The 25,172-nt window shown below is 43.2% G+C and overlaps 2 protein-coding genes across 2 annotated transcripts in view; one reads left to right on the top strand and one right to left on the bottom strand.

The window, feature by feature from the left end:
* Nucleotides 1-318: 318 nt before the first annotated feature.
* On the top strand, nt 319-11,311 carry LOC111228953 (mitogen-activated protein kinase kinase kinase 20-like). Its single transcript, XM_022755076.1, has 11 exons — nt 319-666; nt 2,690-2,777; nt 4,119-4,220; nt 5,000-5,065; nt 5,220-5,248; nt 5,388-5,525; nt 5,723-5,809; nt 7,399-7,473; nt 7,598-7,704; nt 9,474-9,654; nt 9,775-11,311. The coding sequence occupies exons 1-11, from the start codon at nt 508-510 to the stop codon at nt 10,732-10,734; spliced, it is 1,992 nt and encodes a 663-aa protein (XP_022610797.1). The 5' UTR covers nt 319-507; the 3' UTR covers nt 10,735-11,311.
* A 152-nt stretch (nt 11,312-11,463) lies between these two features.
* LOC111228921 (dynein heavy chain 11, axonemal-like) overlaps nt 11,464-25,172 on the bottom strand; it is a 36,316-nt gene continuing 22,607 nt past the window's right edge. The window contains exons 54-91 of the mRNA XM_022755032.1: nt 24,877-25,038; nt 24,534-24,617; nt 24,027-24,136; nt 23,691-23,853; nt 23,397-23,520; nt 22,706-22,848; nt 22,417-22,578; nt 22,136-22,195; nt 21,868-22,041; nt 21,635-21,781; nt 21,335-21,448; nt 20,955-21,098; nt 20,058-20,240; nt 19,590-19,691; nt 19,117-19,251; nt 18,728-18,901; nt 18,426-18,558; nt 18,193-18,295; nt 17,795-17,917; nt 17,474-17,678; nt 17,170-17,334; nt 16,825-16,965; nt 16,362-16,532; nt 16,168-16,290; nt 15,876-16,069; nt 15,491-15,639; nt 15,083-15,210; nt 14,686-14,823; nt 14,489-14,578; nt 14,218-14,409; nt 13,920-14,039; nt 13,545-13,604; nt 13,109-13,291; nt 12,692-12,874; nt 12,447-12,562; nt 12,082-12,194; nt 11,811-11,951; nt 11,464-11,711 (exon numbers count right to left, since the gene is read on the bottom strand). Coding sequence (XP_022610753.1) covers nt 11,464-11,711; nt 11,811-11,951; nt 12,082-12,194; nt 12,447-12,562; nt 12,692-12,874; nt 13,109-13,291; nt 13,545-13,604; nt 13,920-14,039; nt 14,218-14,409; nt 14,489-14,578; nt 14,686-14,823; nt 15,083-15,210; nt 15,491-15,639; nt 15,876-16,069; nt 16,168-16,290; nt 16,362-16,532; nt 16,825-16,965; nt 17,170-17,334; nt 17,474-17,678; nt 17,795-17,917; nt 18,193-18,295; nt 18,426-18,558; nt 18,728-18,901; nt 19,117-19,251; nt 19,590-19,691; nt 20,058-20,240; nt 20,955-21,098; nt 21,335-21,448; nt 21,635-21,781; nt 21,868-22,041; nt 22,136-22,195; nt 22,417-22,578; nt 22,706-22,848; nt 23,397-23,520; nt 23,691-23,853; nt 24,027-24,136; nt 24,534-24,617; nt 24,877-25,038 — 5,400 coding nt within the window. The remainder of the gene's footprint in view (nt 11,712-11,810; nt 11,952-12,081; nt 12,195-12,446; nt 12,563-12,691; nt 12,875-13,108; nt 13,292-13,544; nt 13,605-13,919; nt 14,040-14,217; nt 14,410-14,488; nt 14,579-14,685; nt 14,824-15,082; nt 15,211-15,490; nt 15,640-15,875; nt 16,070-16,167; nt 16,291-16,361; nt 16,533-16,824; nt 16,966-17,169; nt 17,335-17,473; nt 17,679-17,794; nt 17,918-18,192; nt 18,296-18,425; nt 18,559-18,727; nt 18,902-19,116; nt 19,252-19,589; nt 19,692-20,057; nt 20,241-20,954; nt 21,099-21,334; nt 21,449-21,634; nt 21,782-21,867; nt 22,042-22,135; nt 22,196-22,416; nt 22,579-22,705; nt 22,849-23,396; nt 23,521-23,690; nt 23,854-24,026; nt 24,137-24,533; nt 24,618-24,876; nt 25,039-25,172) is intronic.

Below are 25,172 nucleotides of genomic sequence, written 5' to 3' on the forward strand. Positions count from 1 at the left end.
CCAGGAAGGAGGAATGCCCTGGATGCCAGTGACCATATTTGAACAGTGTGTCTGCTACAGGCTGACTGCACACACTGACTGCAAACTGTAATTTACACACACTCAAACATTCACCTCCCCTTCATCTTCACACTCTGCGTGTGTCTGATCTGTATTGCAGTTACACTGGATCACCACTATCAGGCAATGTAATACCTTGTCTAGGAGTGACAGCGGGGCTTCGACTTTTCCTGACTCACGGGGAGCAAACTTCTCTCTCTCTCTCTCTTTCCAGCACTTTCTAGTTTCTTCTCTCTGACAATCTCTTCTGCCGACTGACAACATCCACTCCGACCCTGTGGAGGAAACTACCCCGCCTCTCCTTATTTCTTATCCTTCACTTGGTCCTCGCTGATCCGTGAATTGTATATACTTTTGGGGAAGCAGTTGGTGCTTAAGCGTGCACGCTTTTTGAGCTCCGCGTGTGTGTGTGTGTGTGTGTGTGTTGTGTGCGCGAGTCAGTATGCCATGTCGTCCCCTGGCTCGTCGTTTGTGCAGATAAAGCATGAGGACCTGCTTTTCTATGAGAACTGTGGAGGAGGCAGTTTCGGGAGCGTCTACAGAGCCCTCTGGATATCCCAGGACAAGGAAGTGGCTGTGAAGAAGCTTCTGAAGATTGACAAAGAGGTAAGAGGGAAGACACACACACACACACACACGCACGCACGCACACACACCGAGCAATCATAACACTTGTGCGGCAGAGTCACACACAAAATTAAACATCCAAATCTGCTGTCAGTTATAGCCTCTCCTCTGTGGCATATCGCTGCTCCAAACTTCAACATGAATCAGTGTCCACTCATTTCCCAGATTCTCTAGATTGAACTCAAAGCCCCCTCCCCTCCCTCCCACTCTCCCTCCCTCCTCCTCCTCCCATGTTGTCTGCCGTTGAACATGTGTTTATCTTAAACATACTTCGGTGTGTCCCCCTCCTCCCCACACTCTTTTGTGCATGGAGTAGTTTTATTTATGCCAGCACTCCCCTGTTCCTCCCATTGTATGTCAGGGCGAGGTGTGTGGTCATTAAGGGGCTGTAATGCCCTGCGGTCCAGCCCGGGTGGATCTCCATGAGTATGACCCCGATGGTAATCCAAACATAACTTCCCTCCATGTTATTAATACTGCTGTGGTGGAGGTTCACAATGCAGCGTCAGGAGATTAGGGCGACCTGTGGGTGAATCGGGCACGGTGTTACTGTTGTGGCAACAGGTTTTAAACAATGCAACGAAAAGTGTTCAGAAATTACAAAGACAATCAAAGGTTATGAATTTAATACACTGTCACACATGATCTGGCTACATGAAACTAGCGTTTGATTTCTTCTTTGACTTACTTCTCTCACACTCACTTTCTCACACCCACACACAAACACATGCAGGGTGGGCAGACACTGTAAAACTGTGTGTGCAGTTGGAGTGTAAATACAAATTGATGGATCATGGGCTGAGCTGCAGCTTAGTGGATTCTTCATGAATGTTTTCCTGCAACACTTCTTGTGAAATGGAGCTGCTTTTGAACATTAAAATCATATTTCAACCGATCTTTGATGTCTGCACAAACACTATACTAACTCACACTGTGGCGGCAGAAGGATTGAAATCATTCATACTTCAGTAAAAATAGAAACACCACACTATGATAATTACACTACTGCAAGTAAAAATCCTGCATTCAAATTGACTTCAGTAAAGGTAAAGAAGTATTTGTAAGAAAATGTACCTAAAGTATAATAAGTAAAAGTACTCATTATGCAGAATGACCTGTGTTATATTATTGGATTTTTACTATTAATAATCTATTACAGTAAAGTGTTTGTGGAGGTGGAGTTAATTTCACATACTGTAGTTTAATCTGTGAAAAAGCCTCATTTTATAAACGGATATGTTTTTTTTTTTATGTAAAGTCTTAATCTGAAAAGTAACTAGTACATAGCCAGATATAAAATAAATAGTGGATTAAGAAGTTTAATATATCCCTGCAATGTAGTGGAGCAGAAGTATAAAGTGGCTTAAAATGGAAAATACAAAATAAACCTTAAAATAGTACTTCAGTATTTGAGTAACTGTACCTAAATGTTACTTTCCATCACTGTATTCACAAATGTAACATTACCTGTGCAATTGCACACACACACACACACACACAGTGTTTGTACACACTGATAACCTCACATGTGGAAAAAATAATGGGAATGAAATAGAAAGCTAAATGGCTCTTTGGAAGAAAAACTAGTTATTCTGATAATATTGTGGTGTTCGATTGCAGTTTTTTTGTGATTTCATAAAATTTATGGTTAGTTATTGTGTTGCTTGGCAACAGTTACATATTCCACATATGCAGAGGTTATGACCTATATGTCAGTTGAGATTAATAGCATGTTTGTCACACCAGTGTGAAAGGTCTTTGTTTGGAGACTCAACCTGTGGTATGACAGAGGTTCAGACATCCCGGAGACACTGAGAGGCTTTAGTTTAAACGTAAGTCAAAAGCTCTAGCTTTTAGGTTTTACATCCTATCAGGGATGATTATTTTCTTCTTCTTCTTTTCATGTTTCCTCGCCAGTGCCAGATATTGCAAAAATGAAGTAGGCTGCTAATGAAGCTGTTCATATCCCTCTTGTTTTTCTTTTCCTCGTCTCCTCGTCCAGGCTGAGATTCTCAGTGTCCTGAGCCATAAGAACATCATTCAGTTTTATGGAGCCGTGCTGGAATCTCCCAACTATGGCATTGTCACAGGTCAGACCCCGTGTGTGTGTGTGTGTGTGTGTGTGTGTGTGTGTGTGTGTGTGTGTGTGTGTGTGTGTGTGTGTGTGTGTGTGTGTGTGTGTGTGTGTGTGTGTGTGTGTTGTGTGGTGTAGTGTGTGTGTGTGATCCATATATCCTTTCAAATGTCTTCACAAGAACATAAAACCTAAAAGTGTGGTTGTTTAATACCTACATTCATTCAGATAAAGGTCACCTTTTGAAGAAGTGCTCTACCATTGAAGATATGTATTATTATCCTTGGGGTTAAGGTCTGATGGAAACAAGTAACATTAGGTCGGGTCAGTGTTTGAGGTGAGGCGAGGCATAAAAGGGTTAAGGCCAGAGCAGGTTATTCTCTCATATAAATCTACACAAGTGTGTGTGTATATCAATTTTATTAGTTTGTATTTGATCCTGGACGTGCCACTTACGGACACGTTAGCACATGCTCTGATGGCCCACCAGTGTTTATGTGTGTGTTTTGAAGTATCGGTGTGTACTCTGCGCGCTGGTTCTTGCTGTGTTTCCTGGCAGGACATTTGTAACTGAGACCAGCATGTTTGGATGTGGTTGTAATCCCGATGGGGTCATATGGTTAAGATAAAGCACCGACACCACCACTGAAAACTTGTCCAGCAATAATTCTCGCTGCAGCAGAGCGTTACCAAGTATAACAATTACTAAAAATAAGAAAGTACAGTAAGGCATACATGAGAGAATTGGTTCAGGAGAGAGATTTTAGTCCTAGTGAATTTGCAAATGGTAATATTTAGTCATTTAAAAGACAGATTTTTCCATTTTCTACCCACCAGGCTGCACAGACCTTTCACTGGACACTATCCTCTGTCTTCCACGTGTCGCTTTGAATTGTCGACATTACAGGAAAATGGGAAAGGTTGAAAGTTCAGAGATAATCTGGATTAGACAGTCAGGGTGTGAAGGTTGTGAACTTTTCCACTGATTCGAACTGACTCCTCTGTGTTTAGGTATGTGTAGTGTGTAGCACTTAACTATGTCTGATGTTTCTCACACATTGTAATATTTTTAGGTAGACTACAACTGCATTAATAACTGCATAATAAAAGCTGATATTTATTCTCACAGCAGCTAGTGTTAAAAGGTTTTAAAGATCAAACTCAAACATATATGATTAATTGTCGTCTACTTTTCTGCTCATGGCCACATTGTATAGAATATGTAGCTGTGTACAGGTCCACATGATTTCTCTTTTATACCTGTTGTCTTATAGTGACCATTGCTTGTGTGTGTGTGTGTGTGTGTGTGTGTGTGTGTGTGTGTGTGTGTGTGTGTGTGTGTGTGTGTGTGTCACAGAATATGCTAGTGCAGGGTCTCTGTACGAGTACCTTTCCAGTGAGCAGAGTGAGGAGATGGACATGGAGCAGATCATGACATGGGCCATACAGATAGCTAAAGGTACAACTGAGGAAATACTAATAAACTGTGTGTCAGGGTTTTATCATGAAGTCTTAAGAGTCAAGCTCCTCAGAGCCACGATCACTGATACAATCCTGTGTTCTGTTTTACTTTACTCATCATGCACCAGATGCAAATGCTTTTTATTTGCCTTTTAATCCACATCTCCAACTTGTGTATGTTCACCACCAACAAGCTTCTTCCATTTAACAGGCAAAGTAATTGGATAAAACAAAAAACACACAAAACACCATTAAAAAAAAAACATAGTTCTTAGATTTTTAACCACCACAAAGTTAAAAAAAATAAAAGTTGCAAATGACACCTTTGCTGGTGACTCCAGTGATAAATGATGGTGGTGAATTGAGGAGAAAGATTTACATTTTCACATGTTCCCTGTGATTAATTTTAAGGTAATTGAACATTAATAATTTGCGCAGAGTATCAGTAAGTATCGACTGTATTTGATGGACAAAAAGCATCTCACCACCTAACTTCAGATGAGCCTGTTCATATTTAATCTGTTGAGGACAGCCCTTTGTATTTTACCCTTTTTATTCATTTCATTTGTTTTTAAATGTTGTTTTTAAGCCTAAAATTTTGAATCCAAGTTCAGTGTGAACCTAAAGCTGATCCCCAAAATGTGCAAATTTCATATTTTACAATGAAATTGCAGCCAAACCTACATGTTAGTAGGAAATTTCACCAAAACCAATCACTAAATAAGTATTAAAAGGTTGTCGTTTTTTGGCACTTATTAAAGGATGTCTTTCTTTCAGGGATGCATTACCTCCACGCAGAAGCTCCAGTCAAAGTCATTCACAGAGACCTCAAGTCACGGAACGGTAATCACCTTCTGATTCGTTCCTCAAACTCTCAGCTTCTTTTTCTCTTGCACATCTAAACACGAGTTCTCTTTGCCATTTGACTGCTAGCTATAGTATGAAACCATATAACGTCACACAGATTTGACTGATTTCTCTGTTCTCTCTTGTACAGTGGTGATGACAGCAGACAAAGTGCTGAAGGTTTGTAACACTGATCTTGTGATCTATGGACAAACACATACTGTATTAGTACATTAGTTTCACCCTGTTCAGGCACACAGCTTTTTGTTTTGCCTCATTGTTCTCTCTCTGTTTTTCTCTCACTCTGTTGGGATTTCAGATTTGTGATTTTGGGGCATCTAAGTTCCTCTCCCACACCACCCACATGACGGTGGTGGGCACTTTCCCCTGGATGGCTCCTGAAGTCATTCAGAGCCTGCCTGTGTCTGAGACCTGCGACACCTACTCCTATGGGGTGGTGAGTTGGTAGTACTGTACAAATATAAGTATTGTAAGGCCAGAAATCAAACTTGTCTATTCAGACACTATCAGAACTATTCAAGAAAGCTATAGAAAACAAATGAGACCCAAATATACTGTATTTGGAGCAACCAGCAGCACATCAAAGCATTCATGTCTGTCTGAATGAGCCAGCACAGTCTCTTCTGTGGCCAGGTGCTATGGGAGATGCTGACTCGGGAGGTTCCTTTCAAAGGCTTCGAAGGGCTGCAGGTTGCATGGCTGGTGGTGGAAAAACAAGAGGTAACAGACACAAACACACACACACACACACACACACACACTCACACTCTCTCACACACACACACACACACACACACACACACACACACACACACACACACACACACACACACACACACACACAACACACACACACACACACACACACACGTGAGCACACCTTTTTGAACACTCTCTAAGCATGTAGACCCACCAGAGTTTGAGAAGGCTGGAGGAACAATGCGATGCTCTCATGGTTTCCACTGTGAGCTGGTGAGGCTGAAGCTGGGTATTTTTAGGCCTGATGTCAGTTCTCTGCTCTTGTAAGGCCTGGATACACAGCAGTGGAGCTCGGCCAGACACCCCCCCCCCCCCCCCCCCCCCCCCCCTCGGCTAAAGCCTTTACGAGAGAGAGACAGACAGACAGACAGACAGACAGACAGAGAGAGTGGGGGGTGGGGGGTGAGGGATAGAAGAAAGACTGCAGCGATGGGAGGGTTGATTCAAGAGGTTTATGGGTGGTGGGGGATGATGGTTACACAGTGTATGTGTTTCAGTTATTGACGTGCCTGAATCCACTTCAACAGCCACACACACACACACACACACACACACACACACACACACTGGGGGCCAACAAACAACTCGGAGAACATGATTCCTGCGTAGCTGTTGGCTAATCTCCAAATACTCTCCCTAAATAACTCACTCTCTCTCTCTCTCTTTCGCTTTCCCAGTCTCCCTCTGATTTTCCCCTCCACTGCTATACCTCTTCCTGACCCTCTAACTTGCCCTCTCTCCACTCCACAGTCGGTGATATTTTAGGATTAATCCCCACAGAAAACTGTTTCCATTTGCTGCACAGTACTATGGAGCTGTCTGGGCTCATTCAGAGCTCTGGTGATGCCAGGGGATCTTTAATGTGGGAACATTATCTCAGTGGCATGGTGCTGCAGTTTACAATGTTACAGAAAGATAAACACGGACCCAGACACTTTTATATTTTCCTATTTTATGCCAAACAATTTCACTAGAGTGCACATTTTAAATTAAACACATGGTTGAACTTAACTACAATGTAAATCTATAAACACACAAAATAATCTGTTAAGAGTCCCCCTGTCTCATTATGTGCCTGGGTGATGGGTTTCCACATAAAAACACAATCTTTTCTGACAGAGACCAGTTATGGTTATTTTATATTGGGCACTTTTTCTCTGTGCTTTTATCAGTGGTTTGAAGTGGGTGAAGTGGGGTCTAGTAAGGTGATATTGAGTTTTAGCAATAATTGATTCAAAATGAGACAACAGTTATTGAGGTTATTTTATTCATTGTCTTTTCTTTCAGTTTTTGAGTGTGATAATGGCATGCCACTGTGCCGTACAGGCTCACAGAGCAGCAAGCATGGCTTTAGGCTCATAGTCTTGTTTTACCTTTGACTGTTACTAATTAACTCATGAATATTTAATGTTTCAAAGAAACACTTTCAGTTTTCAGGGGCTTTACGTTGCTTTTTAGTAGGTTATGAAAAAAAAAATAAGGTGGCCGGATATGACATCTGTAAAAAGTAACGGCTTCTGCTTCTTGTGTTTGTGTGTCTGCATATCTAGAGGCTGACCATCCCCACCAGCTGTCCAGCAAGTTTTGCTGAGCTGATGAGAAAATGCTGGCAAGCAGACCCAAAGGTAAACTAAGGACGGATACGATGATCTCATTGAAAATTATATTATGCTTCACTTGTATGCTTTTAAAGATAATAAAAATAGGTACAACAGGTTGTTATTTTGGTTTGTTTGCATGCATCTACAGGAGCGTCCACAGTTTAAGCAGGTGCTGGTAACCCTGGAGACGATGTCTAACGACAGCAGACTACCGGACCAGTGTAACTCTTTCCTACATAACAAGGACCAGTGGAGGTACACACACACACACACACACACACACACACACACACACACACGGTTTTGTAGACATCCAAAAGAGAGCAGTGATTGTATCTGCACTGTGTCTGAGTATGAGGTGTCATCTGTAATTTGTATACAGTAAAGTCTTGGTCTTTTGTTTGAATGACAAATGCAGTCTGTAGTTTACTGTACTCCAAATAAAGCTCAATATGTATGCACACAAATTAATACACACACACACACACACACACACACACACACACACAAACATCTCTGTGCACTCATAAGCTCAGGAGAGAAGTTGAATGTGTGACCCTGTACTCTACTTCAGTCTATAATAAGCTCTCTGGAAAGTGTCCATGGAAGAGATTCCTCTACTCCTCCACTCTGCCCTCGCTCCACCATGGGGGGAAAGACAGAGTGGGGGGTGGGGAGGTGGAGTAAGAGGGAGAGGTGGTGGAGAAATCAAGTTTGAACTGAAGAGGAGGAGAAGTTCAGGGAGGAACAGAAATGTATTGGTTGCATGTGAAATCTAAAACACTGAGGATAAAGGGAAACAAGAGTGGACAAATGACACGGGTGAGACAGGGGAAGGAAGGAGGGAGAGAGAAGGAGAGAGGGATGGGGGATGGAGCAGAGGAGAGAAGGTGCGAGATTCTGTGCATATTTAACATGAGTACAGCGAGGCAATCAATTCTGAGTGAAGTTTTGGGTACGGGTGGAAAAACTTGGACAAGAAGGGAGGAGGAGAGGAGGGAGGAGGGAAAGTGAGGGGGGTGAAGGGGCGGGATGAATGAATAGGGAGGTATGGCAGTAACACAGGAAGAGGTATGGCTGTGCGTCAGATCTCTTGTCTATATTTAGTTGCTGTGAGAGCTGATTGTGTTTGTGAATGCAGGTTCACAGACACACTCACTAACTGCCACAGTGACCTCTTGTGGTAGCAGACAGTACTGCAGTGAAATATTTTCACTGATGACACGTTGACAACTTTTTGCGGAAACAATATTGTATTCTGCAGGAATAGTAAACTCATTGCGTCAGAGTAATGACATTATTAATTTTATTGCCTTGTAACGTTGCCACGGTGTGTCAGAGCTGGAGCTTTTGCTTTTGGCCAAGTAAGTGAAGTCATAATTGGTAACTTTCCAACTCCAATCCACATTACATAGAAAATCTTTTTAATGTTTTGAATATGCAGTTTGTCCATAATGAAAGTCACAAAATCAAATGTCTTCAGAAAAATTGCACAAATTAAATTAAAATGAATTGTGGATGCTGATGAGACAGTTTTTCCCTTAATACTACATAATTAATATTAATCAAAATAAATTGTGATTGGTTGAAACAGTGTAAATGGATGAAAGGTCGTATTTTAATTGATGTCTGTGCAGTTGTTGTATAATTTTCTGTCAGTATAGAAGGGACTGGTATATTGATTTCTTAAGTATACTATCAATCATTAGTATTTAGTGTATTGTATTTACTTACTATGTAAGTTTTGTACACAAACACTAAAGCAAACCTTGGGCATATCGGTAATGACTGATCTTAAGATTGTCTTTGAAAAGAGTAGTTCATTTGATATTGATAAATTTTAACAATATTTATGTACCTCTGAAACATTATCAGTTATAGTTTCCTTGGTCTGAGGAACTTTTTGAAACTGAATCCGTCATTTGTTATTTATTTGTGGGTGTGGTAAAATTGCTGTTAAAACTAGGCCACAACAGATCACTGATATTCTGTCCACGGATCTGCTCTATGTGCAAATACTACAGGTGTGAAATTGAGTCGACCCTGGAGCGGCTTCGGAAGCTGGAGAGGGAACTTTACTCCAAAGAGAAGGAGCTGGAGGAGAGGGAGAGGAGGCTCAAACTGTGGGAGGAGAGGCTGATGGAGAGGTCCAACATGACTCCCAGTCCGACCTCCCTTCTCATGGAGCGCTCAAACATCTCACCAGTAAGTAAATGTGGAACTAAGTGAATGTAAATCTGTTCAGACAGCTGAAAGCAAAATCATCTTATACCTTATTATGACCTTGGCCCTCCTCTTCCTCCCTTCTCTCTCTGACTTTAACAGTTCTTCAGTTCTGGTTCTTTCTTCCGCTCGCACTCTCAGGACTCCAACAGTACAGGGGTTAGCAGTGCTGGTGTCAGCTGTCTCCTCCGCACCCTCAGCAACGGAGACACGGAGAGGGGGAGCAGTGCGGTGCTTGAGAGGGGGATGGGGTCGCTCGACAGCGGGAGGCTACACGCAATGCTCCGAGGTTTGCAGGGGAGGTTCGGAGAGGAGGACGAGGAGGAGGAAGGAAGCGTGGAGGAGAAAGGCTGGGGCCAGAGGGAGAGAGATGATAGTGGGAGTATGGAGGGAGGAAGAGTGCAGGTGACGCTCCGGAGCTTCCCAGGTGGTGTAGTGGAGAGGGAGGAGAGGACATGGGAAGAAGGGGACAGGGAGAGAGGAGGCATGCAGCGGAGCAGGGTGACGACCATAGTGCGCGGATACTCAGGTGGGTTTGGAGAGGCAGAAGGGGAAAGGGAGAAGGAGGGAGGATGGGAGATAGAAAAACTCGGGGACAGGCTCAATGAGAGAGGAATGGAGGGAGGGATTGAAGGAGGGCGGCTCCCGACCATGTTCAAGGGTCTCCATGGGAGTTTGGGGGGCTTGGGGGACATGCTGTCCTTAGACATGGATGACATGGGGGAGATGGAGAGACTAGGTGACATGGACATGGACATGAACATGGGTGACCTGGGAGTGAAAGTGGTAGGCCATGGAGCCAGGAGTGAGCTAGGGGTCAGGGGTCGCAGGAGTGACGTGGGGGTCGTTGTCCAGGGAGTCAGAGGTGACGTCAGCGAGGCCATCAGCCAAAAGATTAGAGGTGAGGTAGGGGTCATCGGCCACTCGGGGGTGCAAGTGAGCATGCGGGCTTCGTCCAATCAGAACTCTGTGAAGAGCTGCAGTGTGCGGCATGGAACCAAGATCAACATGGCTACTGCAGCCATGGACATGATGGAGCTCGACTGGTCTGACAGTGACTAGAAAACACATTAGCACCCACACCCACCCACACACACACACTGACACACACACACACGCACAGAAAACACACAGAGGCCAAACTAGAAAGATTTTGACTTGTTAGCACATACAGTATCTGAGCTACAGTATGTGCATTAGAATCTCCAGTTGAAAAAGAGCTGGTATACACACATTTCTTTTGTTAATTTTTTTTATTGAATGGATGAATACTACACCCATGTGTACTGTGAAGTAGGAAGGAGCAAAAAGACAATTCGAGGTTGTCTTGTTATGCTGACAGAATGATTTCACCTGTGTAATTTAATGTGCTATTAAAACTGCTGCATAACATACTGTAAGAGGTACAAGTGTTACAAAATAACACACTTGAATGCCGCTCTAATGAGGCAGCACTGTCAGATTTTTTTTTTCTTTTTTTTTTTTCTTCCTGCTTATAGGGTATCTTGTTAGTTTGTAGATTTGATTTGTTCAAAACAAGCTTTGACTTTTATCAGTTCTAACTGTGACCTAGTGCGTGAATTTTTGGCATTTATCTCTGTATATTTTATCATTTTTCAATAAAAAGAAAAGAAACTTTCTGAAACATTCTGTTCCTGTGACTTTGCTCTAAGTAAGTTTAAAAAGGGACATAAAACTCTCCTTATTAACACATGGTACAAATCTACCTTGTTTAATAAGAGAAATTCCCCTCAACCTCTAAATCCTGAGTCCTGACCTCTAAACTCTGTCTCACACACTGAGCAGAAGAGCCACTCCAGCCAGAACCCACTTGGCCGGCCGCTCCCTGGTTTTCAGGCTGAAAGTCCACACATAAGTGGGTCCTCTGATCTTGGTCTTGTAGAGCGGACACTCGTAGATATTCCTGGTCTCCTGGCGGTCATTGGGCACAGCTCGGACTGAGATGACAGGCATGGAAGGGGTCAGTTCCTTTAGACGAGCCTCAGTGATGACGCCAGCCTGAGTGTCCCATCTTCCACCTGTGGAAGGACATGGGTTTAGAGGGGGGAAACAAAACGGGAGAGGATTCTCCATGCTGCCCCACAATAGAGAGGAAATGAAAGACAGTGTTTGTCTACCTTCCATGTAAAGTCCATACACGTATGCACCCTCCCTGGCCGGCTGGTTGAACTCTTCCTTGAACTTCTTGGTCACATCTACTGTCAGGTTCACTTTATCCAGGGGCCACTCGTTCTTACGCGCCAGAGACTGCATCACCGCTGAAAAACATATACATTTACATTTACATACAAGTATTACTTGTATTATATATGTACTTAAATACTAAATATAAGTATTACTACATGGATGTCTTATCTTGCTTATCTGTATGCACAAATGTGTGGTTACCGGTGAGAAAGGACTGTGGGTTGAAAAGTCCAGACAGCCAGACGACGCTGGGCAGAGACAGGTCCTGAGTCCAGCTGTCCAGCTCTTTACAACGCTGCAACACGTCATTATACCTGAGACACACACACACACACACACACACACACAGAATGAGAGAGAAATATTTAGATCAAAGCGTTTGCTACATGTATTAGTATACATGATAGTGCCTAAAGTATCTCAAATAGTAAATGCATTATTTTGGAAATTGGAAAAATTGGAATTACTATGCATTGGGCACTATGCAGTTAAATACAGTTCCTTATACACAAAATATATAACTCATTTAGATATGCAAACACACACACACACACACACACACACACCATATAACCAGGCTGTAGGTGGAGGGGTAAGCCAGCTTGGTCCAGGTGTCAGGGACATTGTCAAAGAACAAGGCCGTCTGCAGCTTCTCCATCTCAGAGGAGATGGCCAGTTCACCCTATGACAGACATTAATTCACAGAGATTATGGTTTGAGTTTCATAGAATCCCTGATGGAGAGGATAATGGGAGTTATGTGAGATGCAAAACTATATATATACACATACACTGTATAAATAAAAGCATACCTTGAGACCTAGGTCAAGCTCCTTTAGTGAGCGTCGTATCTCAGAGATGAGCGTGTTCATACGCTCACACTCCTGGAAGCAGACCAGGATGAACGGGGAGCGCTCAGCTGTCTTGGAGGTGATGTCGGACATATTGTACTCTTCTGGTAGCTTTTCCAGCACCTCATCTAAAATATTTTTCACCTGAAGGTAGGTGGAGTGAGTAAAAGAAAGAGCATAGGAAGAGAATTTGCCATTGTTGATGTGCTCCTCTCCACCTTGTTTCTTTGTATAAACAGATTAAATAGTTAAATAGGAGTTAATAAATGTGTCAGTATGTTTGCTAAATTTAGGAGAGGGTCCGAGTTCTTTTATATATAAGAAAAAAAACGAATCCCTTAAAGAAATAACTGATCTTAGAGGCTGATCTATATCTACCTTCTCCTCCAGCGTCTGTGAGGCTCCCTCCCCCATCACAGCATCAGGAGACTGCAGCTCCAGCAGAGTGTGAAAAAGGTTATCTGACGTCACCGTCAGGAACTCAATTTCTGCGTTGGGGTGCAGCCCATAATGCACTGGGCTCTCGTGGGGCAGCATCTCATCAATGAAATCATGGTAGCCCTGGAGATGTGTGGGAAGAAAGTCATTTGGTACTTTTATTAGATATATATATATATAGGTATATTTAATGTGTGCATTGCCCTTGTGGGACTTGAACTTTGAACCTTTATTTATCCAGGTACAGCTGAAAGGAACTCTCTAATATTTCTGTGATTACTTGTTTTATATACACACAAAGGACACACCACTTAAATGTTTAACAAGGTGTAACTATGAAGGTTAAACTTTTTCAAACTGTATTTTTTCCAGCTACCTGATAGTCCAGGTTGGAGGGGACGACAAACCCGGGAGCCAAAGCAAGCTTACGATCAAACTGGGAAGCAGAACAACAGAAAGAAGATTTTTTTATCCTCAGATCAGAACACAGTACAAAACATAAAACTGTCCGAACCCAGACAGCCAAATTAACTCGGTCCAAATCTGGCACGTCTGGTTGCCAGACACTCTTTAGTTTGCAGCACAACCGCTACTAACTGCTAGTGGCCATATTTGCACCAGAGCCAGTTTACATTAGGTCCTCTTGTGCTAGAACACAGCCGCCGTGTGTGCTGCCAAACTCTAATGACTACCCGTGGACGATTACATTCTTGTTCATCTCTCTTTGTCTCATTCAAGTACATGTACAAACCTGGTTGGGCTGCATGTATTCTTCCAGGTATGTTCTGCAGAGGCGTCTGTCCCAGTCATCAGTGATGTGTCCTCCATACATGATCTCCCCAAACAGATACCTCAGGTCCTCCCATGGCACCTTCATCATCATAATCATTACGAAAATCACTGCCAATGCAATCACCATCATAATCATCCACATCATGCTGTAGCAAACTGTAAAACTGCTCACTACACACCCAGAACGCTCTTACATGCACTTCTCTCCCAGTCAGCCAGTCACGCACCATCTCATCCACTCAGACGACACACCCCACCTGTGCATTGGCCTCCAGGTAGTTGTAGAGGACGTTTACGGATATCGTCAGGTCGCCGGTGTTGAAGGGATACTTTCTGTTCCAACCCTGAGGACCGAACTTCCTCCTCTCTGCCACGCAGGCATGGAAATAACACAGAGAGAAGAGGATGGTCTTAAACTCCTGCTCGCGACTGCACTGGTCCAGGATGTCCTAGAGAGGGGCCAATAAATCAATAAATCAATAAAAACATATAGGCAATGTTAACACAAAGCAGACAGCGGAAGCTCACCTGGTCAAAGTTATCCAGAGCAGCGTGCAAATTGGCATGCATGCCCGTGGGAGGCTCATTGGTGATCTTGATAGCGTTTTCCAGAATGCCCTGAGTAAAACATGTAAGATTTACACCTGCATTTAGCGCCACTACTAAAGTGCAGAACTGTAATCAACACACTCATCACGCCTATGTGTATGATACACTATCTCTACCTGTGGGATAATGTGCTCCTGAGGTGTTGGAGCTGGCTGCGCGCTCATAAACACTCTGTAGTCGGGATGACTCTCTTCACAGCAGCGCTCCAGGAGCTTCTCAAGTGAACCCAGCCAGCGACCAACGAGGTGGATGTTCTGCAAGGAAATGGATTTGGAAACCCATAATCAAGACTGAATATAGTATATACAGCATGCACAGAAAATCACAGAGTGATACAGCCAATTGCATTTATGAGACATTAAGGCATTTATAGATATTTTTGATTTGATTCATAAACTGTAAACTAAGCACATTTTACATATTTAAGATTCATAATTCATAACTGAAGGTGTTCTGTTATGTGTTCTGTCCATCCGGACGTTCAAAGGAAACCCATCTTTCTGGCATCCAGACCTGTAATATAACCCAGTGGCCCTCCTTGGCAGCCTTCTCCATGGCAACCTCTGCCACAGCTTCTTGGCCCTGCCCCAAGGACACATTGTGAAGCTTCCCAAGGTCGATAGTGAAACCCAGCTTCCTTCCTGAGAACACACAGGGCTGAATTTTTTATATGTTGACACAGACTAAAAAACTAACCTTCAGAAAAGAATAGCCTGTTGTTGTTGTTGTTGTTATACTTCCAGTAAAAACATGCTACGTTACTTTTTCCATGTGTTCTTCTAAATGGTAAAACACAAGCATTTCTTTATTAACATTTTTACAGCGCTACTGTCACTGCACTGTATAGCAACGACCATTGTATATATGACTATGTATTTGTGTGCAGTCTGTGTGTGTTTGCAGAGACTTTGCGGACGGTACCCAGAGATTCCACGTCTTTAAGTGGGTCCACTCCAGGAGAGAGGATGAAGAACACAGGTGAGGCTGGACCACTTTCTCGGAAGGACTTTGCAAATTCTGTCTTTCGGCCCTCTGTATACTTAACACCAAGCTTCTCCTCCACAAAGTTCCTAGAGAATGTCAACAAAAATAAAAAGTGATAGAAAAGTGGATAAGGACCTAAATGCCTACGCTGTTAGATGCAGCTATAAACAAATTACAAAGTTTTGAGAGCCCTTTATCCATTGTTGGTGGGAAAAATAGACATTAGCCAGCATTATGCAAATATCTTATGAATAACACAGGAGGATTCAATGTATAAGAAGTAACATAAGTAACACAAGTAAAATAAGAAAATCCTCTGCACCTGAGAGCATAGGTCATACGGTCGGGTCTCAGTGCTCTCATCATGATGAGTTTCTGCAGGGAGCTTTTGCCTTTCCACTCCTGAGGAAACTTCTCCTTCTCCGGACACTCCGACTCCACCATCTTCTTCCAGCGCTTAGGAGAGCCTTCGATGTCCCGGTCCAGACCACGAAACTCATCAGTGAAACTCATCACCTGAGCAAAGCCGAGGAACAGCAGGTGGTGATTTATGCTGTCATTTATTCCTGTGAGCCAACAAAAATAACAGTGTGTGTGTGTGTGTGTGTTTGCACCTTGATAGCGCTCCACGCTGAGTTGGACAGAAAGTCGAGGGGGCTGATGTAGTTGTGATCAATGTTAAAACGTAGCAGGAAGTCTAGCTCTCGCACATCTATCTCTTTACTCATCAGGAGCAACTGAAAGTGGGAGAACACAGTTAGGGACAAAACACACACTCTCTCTAACACTGACACACACACACTCGCACCTGGAAGGCTAGCTGTGCAGTGAAGGTGAGCTTGTCTCTCTCAAATAGTCCCCTGCTGATGTAGTTGAAGGTGGAGTAGGTAACACGGTCTATAAGGGTGTTTACTCTGCTCTTCACGTCCTCACAGGCCTCCGCCATCTCAACCGCTTTGTGGAAAACCACGTTGAAGGCCTGGGAACAAGGGATGGATTTGGGGGAAATGTTTGTTTTCGTTTAATAAATAGTTGATTAGCATCACTGCATGAACACAGCATCACAGATTTCTTGTTAAGTTGTATGTTTTTCATCACTGGTTACGCAGAGTCCACTGCATGTGATCTTCACGAGGTATTTAGTGGCATTACAGTGAGAAATTGTATCGATGTGTTTAAACTGTAGAATCAATATGAGCATCGGCTTCTTTCTAATCCACATTGTCAGTTTCGGGACTGTGAGTCAGTTCTCAGCCTTTCCCTCTGGTTACCTTGAGGCTGAACTGGTACATGGGGTTTATCTTGTTGAGATCGTTCATGATGAAGTAGAGAAGAGAAGCTCTGACAGCGACAGGGCGATAGTGTTCTCTGGCTTCATTTATCTTCACCTCGTTAACTTTAGCTTCCAGGACCTGAGAACGAGGGATGAAAAGGACGCAGAAGAGTGAATGAAAAGAGATGGAAGAAATAAAAGGTTGAGCACAGGAGGAGATGTGGAGGGAATATGTTTGGAGTTTAAAAGATGAACTTACTGTGATACTCAATCCATGTTTGTAACAAACAAGAACACACGTACTATAAACTCCAGCCCCCCCCCCCCCCCCCCCACCCGTTACCTTCATCTCAATCTCAGCAGCAGTGTGCTTGGTGGTCTCGAGCTTCTCCACCAGCACGTTGTCACCCAGGAAGTTGCTCTCTGCAGCAGACAACCTGGTCAGCAGCTCGTCCTCCAGAAGCTTCAGCTCAATCTTAAACATGTTCTGCTGTTTGGTCAGTTCGCTCTGCAGATTGAACCAAAACCAAAAAACTATTACTTTTAGTCATCACTGCCATTATTATATAGTTAATCACTGATATAAAAGTTGTAAGAAAGATGAACCAATTGGCCGTATAATGAAGGGAAATAAGACCCTTATTTACCTTGAGGTGCTCGAGGTCAGGTCTCTCCTGATTCACCACCTGGGCCAGGAGCTGGTCCTCCAGTCCATCCCTGGTCACAGTAAAATTAATGAGGGTGGTTTGGGCTTGAATCTCTGGCTTGTAGTGAGGATTGGCCAGTTTAGTGTGCAGGATCAGTCTGAAGCCTGGGTGGAAGAAACACTCCTTGTCCCCGACCTTTATACAACTGTGAGAGGGAGTGAGAGAGAAGAAACAGCCAAGAACAGAAAAGAGAGGAGCACGTGGTTGTTTTGTACAGTTGTATGTCGCGCACAGACGCTCACGTGTGTGTCCGTGTGTTACCTGCCCTTCTTGATTGTGTGCCGTCCCAGCAGAGGGTCGATAACGGGGTCGATGGTCTCCTCGAGGTTCTCGATGAGGACAGTGTCGCCCGCCACTACAGCCTGTTCTATCACATCTACATAACTGGAACATTTAAATATTAATACATGAAAACGAAAAAGTAACACTTACACGAATTATGTCACCTCCCCCACATAGAGAAAATAATAGCACTGCTGAAGAACGAGAGTGGCAGACAAACGCTGACGCCAATAGATATGTTGTGATAGATGCTGTGCTGCCAAGCAAACTTAAACCCTTCAGTAAAAGTAAAAGCTTTCCCCTCCTTTGTGGAGGTCCATGTCGAAAGTCTTCATGACCACCTGAGGATGTTCGAAGTGGAACGAGAAAACACTCACCCTCTCTGCCCGAGGCTGACGACCTTGAGGCTGTTGCCATAGCGACTCTTGATCCACTTGATGCCCTGCAGCTGAGGGTCAATGAGGAGAGGCCAGCGCTCACCTGAAGCAATGCGCACATGACCCACACATGGAGATTCATCCGTATAGGAAAGAAAACCTCGCTCTGCACTGTTTGTCTGACTTTCATCACCATGGTGATGCGATGTAGTTGATTTAATGCCGCTACTCACAGTTTGTGAGGATGGTCGCATTCTGAGTGGACATTTTGTCTCCAGGTAAGCCCTCGTTGTTCCACTGGGCCACCATTGCGTCATCGGTCAGCATTGACACTGGATCCAAGCCGTCTGTCATGGGGATGGGCATCTGATGGAGAGACGATATGGAGACATTAGCAAAGTAAGAACTTATGGTTATACCGACAGGAAGGAAAGAGGGACAGAAGATTATCACAACAAATCTTAAAATAGACCTCAGAAGTAAGACATTTTTTAAATTTTTGGTAGAATGTGTTCACTGTTTTGTAGATTGTGACCTTCTGGCTGCGCAGAAACGGCATCCAGAGATTGTCCAGCAGCTCTCTCCTGTACTTCTTGGAGAAAGAGCCGGCATAAGAGATGAACGCTGCAGTGAGGAGGACATCCCCACACAGCGTTTCCTCCTGTTCATGGTACTGAGCCACTGAGTGGGCCCAACGCACATTCTCACTCTGAAACACACACACACACACACACACACACACACACACACACACAGACAGTGAGCACGTACTATTTGCCCAAATACTTCAAAACTACAGGCAAAGCATGAAAGATAGAAGTATAGAAATATAGTACAACACACTGCACAATATAAAACATCAAAAATCAACTTTCACAAATCAGAAATATCTCCGGATCTCCTCGTGGTCGCTGCTGTGCCCACCTCAAGCCCTTTGACCAGCCGATTGGCCAGTTCTATTGTCTTGTTGGTGCGGTTGACCTCTTCCTGAAAGCGCATTTTCTCTGACGTGGCTGTCTCAAATGCTGTTGTCAGAGTTTCCAGGCTACTGTCCAGCTCCTGAGAAACAGAGGAACAAAGGAAGGGCCCAAAAAAAAAACAAAACAAAAAAAAAAAAAAAAAAACAGTAGCTTTAAAGCACATATGAACCTCTGTCTGGGCGTTGGAAGGGATTCAACTACTAGTGCTTGAAGGTGCTATTAAAGCACTTCCAGCAGGAATTAGTTGGAGAGAAACGGCTGCAGGAGAAGTGTATGGTGGTGTGGCCTGTAAAAGTCACTATAGCAAGTAGTTGGATTATACAGAGTCAGTAGGAGCTTTGTGAAGAAAAAAGAAAGAACGAAAACAATGAATTTATGACAAAGAAAAACGAGGAGAGAAAGGAACATAGGGCTTACAGCGAGTTTCTTTCTGATGGCTTCCAATTTCTCAGCAGCCTCGGCCAGATCAGCGTTGGCCTGAGACAAACACATCCTCTTCATCTCTACCTCACATAACACCTGGTGATACAACAAACACACACACACACACACACACACACACACACACACTTATTTCTGAGAGGGTGTTACAGTATAACCTGTTATCATGACTGGCATCAACATTAGAACTAAATAACCTACAAGATATTAAACAAAAAACAAAAAAGATAAAAAAAACATTATACATACACTTAAACACTTAAACTCCTACAATAAAGACAGCGGAGAAGAGAGTTGTACTTACAAAAATCTATCCAGGGCAGCACAATAGTTTGGGAAACAAGAGAAAACAACCTGTCAAACAACCAGAACGCATCGCTGTACAGTGAACAACATCACACAGTGCGGCTCAGCTCGGGTGGCAGCTGGTGTGGATGCGAGTACCTCATGGAAGCGTATGATGTTGATCACCCAGGCACAGAGCCCCGCAGCAGCCGAGGATTTCTGTCGTACAAACTCGGGGTTGAACTCTGGGTCACTGAGGTAGTCGTCTCTGACACACTTCACTGTGACCTCGGGGATGTGCTCTTTGTCAAAGTTCACCAGAGCCTGCAGGAAGTCATCCACCTGGACGCACGCATTTGTGTGCAGGGGTGAGTGTGTGTGTGTGTGTGTGTGTGTGTGTGTGTGTGTGTGTGTGTGTGTGTGTGTGTGGATTAAATGAAATGGTGTCATTTCACAGTCTCTCTCTATACATAATATGTTCACAGGGTTTTTGGATCAAAATCACAAGTGTGAATAGAGAAGTGGGATAAAATAAAAAGCTACACATCTTATTGGCAATCGACTCTTATAACACAGTGTTTCCTAAAATCTAATTTTCAGTTTTACACATGACTTTCTTTAATTAGGAAAGTGTCTTGTTTTACTTTGTAATCTGGGCTGTGTGGATCAAGAAAGAAGCAGCACAAAGAACATAAAATATAGAGGCTATAAAACCTGTCACAAAAACTAATGAAGACTAATACTAGTAATAATAGGTAAATTTGAAAAGAGAAATCAGGGACTGTGTAAAGCGGATTTTTCAATTGTTAAAATACCATCAGTCAATACACCATTAGAAGATAAATGAAAACACAATAAACATAAATATTAACTTCCCGGTCGTGTTGACAGCTGGGGCAAGAGATGAGGCATAAAAACAGCTGCAGCAGTTGTGTTAGATGTGAAACAATGTTATTTCAGCAGTTCGGGGGAATTTATTTGTGATGGACTCTTTGGCTTTGTGGTAGAAAGCCATTAATCTGAGAAACACTACAAGGTGTCAGGGTAAAATATCACCTTGCTCATAACCATCTTGGAAGCCTTCCAGCTGCGGTCTTTGGGGATTCGGCCTTGGGGAGCCAGAAGCACCAGAACAGCTGCAGAGACGTTGGTGACGATAGCTGGAGGGTTGGGGAACGTCCTCAGCTCTGTCAAGTTCAACTGGATGAGACACACACACACACACACACACACACACACACACACACGGATTCATTTAGGGGGGGCTGCTGGAATGGAGACAACCTTGTAACACCTTTGTCTTTGTTTATTTGCACTGCTCGCGATTAGCACATATAAAAAAAAGACTGAATGAAATCAAACACATCAAATCAAATTAATCAATTGTGGTTAAAGGTTTCATGTCTCCGTGTTTATGTGTGTAGAAAATGTTTTACCCTGTTTAATGTATTGAGGGCTGCATTAGCTGCCTGCAGGGCGGGTTCAGCCTTGGCCAGGTCCTCCTCAGTCTCCTGCTGCTGTTTGGTCACTTTAGCTTGAATTGCTGCCACCTGAAGAATTAAAGAAAAGAAAAACAGTCATGTACGGATGGATTGTCGCAGATTTGGCTTATTTCTCTCCCATGTAATTACTCCTCTTCCCTCTCTCCTTGGAGCTCTCTAAAAATCTTAATAATACAGTGCTTCTTGTCTATTCTTTTGCTTCTTCAGAGGCCCTAGAATCACACACATTCTTACCCTTTGCTCCTCAGCATCAGCCACAGCCCTCTCTTGGTTCAGCTTGTCCGTCTGCTGTCCGATCTTAGCGATGAGAGCTTCGATGTCTGTGTTCCTCTGCCACAGCTCCACCTCCTGCACCGCTAGCTTGGCTTTCAAATCTTCCACCTGAAAAAAAAAAAAAAAGTGAGAGCAAGTTGGTAGGATAACTAACTTTGGCATGAATTCAGGCGGCACAGTGAACGTTATCTGACCTGTGTGGCGGTAGACTGCAGTTTCTGTAGACCATTCTCTAATCGTTCCATCTTCTGGGTCAGCTCTGTGCGCTTTTTCCCCAGCAGATTTCCGTACAGCTTCATAAACTCCAGGAAGCTCTTTGGGGTGGTGTAGTTGAAGTGCTTCTCATTCTGCTGGTACTTGACACTCACCTGGATGGTGCAGTTATAAAGCAAGAGACCGAGAGACGATGTCAGAGAAGATGTCATGGTTGGTTATCACCCATGGTGCTTTGCAGTAACTCACCTCATTGACGCTGGTGTGGGCGTGAGAGATGAACTCACAGATTGATGCCCTCACATTCGGCTGCAACGGATGAAAACGCACAAAGATTTATGAATTTAACACACTGGCAGCCATTTGCTAAAGTAAGCACATTTTGCTAATACCACTGACAAATCTGATAATATTTCACTTTTGCCATGCAATTGCTTGCTCAAGTTTCTACTCTTAAAACACCAAAAGAGAAGAAGAAGCGGTTGATAGGTGAAAGAAGGTGAATGAATACTAGCTGAATGTGTTGTTACCTCCAGGCCAGGGATCTTCTCTATGAAAGTAGAGCTGACAGACTGCAGGGCATGCTGAGGCCAGGGGTGGAACCAGTCTATTGCTGTGCAATTCACCAGAGCTGGAAACTTTCGCGCACGTGTCCGCAAAGTGAATCCGACCGGAGAGAAACACAAGACGACCTGGAGGACAGAGAGGATGACGGCAGACTTATTTCACAATTGATAATGTGGTAAAATGTGTCACATTATATTTTGATGCCATATCTTAAATGCTTTTTAATATAACATAATAAATGATGTTTCAGACCTTGAGCTGTCTTCGTATCCTCTCAATAAAGAAGCTCCAGCAGTTGTCTCTGGTATCTATGAGTCCCAGTCCTCTGAGCTCAACGCGGATGGATGTCACAATAATATCCACTTCTTCATCACTAAACAGGTCTGGAATATCCCCTGAATAACACAAACAATAAAGACTCAGAGTATGTATTTCTTCCTATTTATATAACGCCACAGCTTCTCCCAATACAGTTGCTGATGGCATTTAATGCCATTTTATCCCAATTATTTTTCTTGCAGACATTGTGCTGTATTTTAGCTGCAAACATTCAAAATGTCATTCATTCATAACACACTATTTTTGGACAGAACGTGTAAAAAATATAAATTTTATTTAAATCAGATTCATATACCATCCCATTAATGGAATATAATATAAGTCAGTGCTAGAGTTTGGCTAGGTCTGTTGTTTCACCAGCCAGTCTGTGTGAAATGTGCCTTCTCTGCTAGAGACAGAAAATAAATTTGGCTGATGAAATTTTCACTCTGTCGACTGTTAACTGAATGTATGCTCTGAGAGGCTTTGACACTATAAATTCACACGTAAAAGAAGGAAGTTGGCTCATTATTCAGGTTTGACAATAAGAGCTTTTACACACTAAAGCAGAAATTATTTGCTTATCAAAGGAGAAGACACTCATCCCAGGCCGGGGCAGCCAAACCTGAGGCCAGCATATCGTTGATGAGCACCAGGAAGCGTTCATCTGGAATCTGGGCGTCTGTGTGAAGGAACACTGTCCCAATGTTCTTCACCCCCACCTTTATATACAAGGCTGCTATATCACTCTGGACAGGAGGTGACAAAGGATACGTTAATATGTCACTTAATAAATCGAGTGAAAGTAGGAAATAGAAAGAAAGAACAATGCCACAGTTATATTGAGGGTTATTATGTAATTTTGCTTCTGTCACGCTTCTGTGTGTGTGTGTGTGTGTGTGTGTTAATGCATATTTACTTTCAGGTCATTGATGCCATAGCCTTTACGCAGTGTGATCTGGAAAACCTCCAGCATGCTGAGGAAGGCGGCCAGCCGACACAGACTCTGCTTCCCGCTCCCCCCAACCCCCACCAGCAGGGCGTTACCATAGGGGGCTTCCAGGATACGACTGATACGACACCTGAACACAAACAGCAGAATTAACAGCGTGAGTGTGTGTGTGTGTGTGGTCTGTGGTTTATGTTTGTGCTCATCTGTGTAAATTCACCCTTGTACATGTTAACATATGTTTGACTGCAGCTTGCGTACACGTGTGTGTGTGTGTGTGTGTGTGTGTGTGTGTGTGTGTCTTACACATGCTGGATAGCTTCTTCAAACAGCACCAGGTCCATGACAGCGTGCAGCTCATTATAATGCTCCAGAGCATCAGCCAGTGTCTTCTGGAGTTTCTCCCAGTCTGAAGCCTGACACGATGGCCAAATAAACAAATTTGAAATGAAATTGATTCTCTTGTCACTATGTGGTTACTTCCAGATATGTAATGAAATTAAGTTCTTATCAAGACTTGAGTCGATTAACTTTCAATTCAAACCCCATAAAGAAATGAAAGGTAATTAGTTTGCTAATGACAGTGCATTCCTCCTCATTTATTTCCTGACAGATTAGACATGACAGCCGCATTCGTGCCATAAGCTCTCCAAATATTTCAGCTACAGATTAACCACATACTAAATTGATTTAAGTCAAAAACAATTAAATTCACCCATTTTCATTACCACAGTTATTAAAAAATAAATGGACGCTCGAAAGGAGCAACACAAAATCCAAACCGGAACACCTCTGACAAGCTTGTGTGTGTACCTGGTGATAGCGAGGCTCTCCCACTCCCTGGGCAAAGTGACAGTACACCAAAGGCTGGTGGATAAAGATGGACTCATCTATTCCCTGGAAAAAAAATTGTCAGAAAGAGATATAAAAAAAGCAGGAAAATGCTGAACCTACGACAGGCCAGTTTATTTTAATTTATACAGTGTGACACTGTATGACAAGCTCTATAAATTGCTTAGAAACATAATTTTTTTATGTTCTTGGATCTGCCACGCAGGTTGAAGTGTTGATTGTAAAAGGATGTTTATTGCCTAATATTGTACATTTTTGAACATTTTAAAGATTAAGATGCTACTGTATGGTCCTTGTTTCTTGCCTCAAAATATCTCTTGCCGGTGTCCAGCAGGATTTTATTGAAGAGCTCCACATCTTTTTCTTCCATCAGTTTGTCGGAGTAAACCCTGGAGCTCTCATGGAGCCACAGGTGAACCAGGTCCATGGGGTAACGGATACATTCTGGCAGGGCAAACAGGATGCCCTACACACCAGGTCAGGAGTAAATACCATGTGATGAGATTACAGACACTTAACATTGACATTTATTTCCCACATTACCATCAAAACAAAATGGGAAAATGTAGTTTGATAGCTGAGGTCAGTATATCATTTATT

The sequence above is a fragment of the Seriola dumerili genome, unplaced genomic scaffold (genome assembly GCF_002260705.1).
Source record: "Seriola dumerili isolate Sdu_G_001 unplaced genomic scaffold, Sdu_1.0 BDQW01000226.1, whole genome shotgun sequence".
In the NCBI taxonomy this organism is placed as follows: domain Eukaryota; kingdom Metazoa; phylum Chordata; class Actinopteri; order Carangiformes; family Carangidae; genus Seriola; species Seriola dumerili.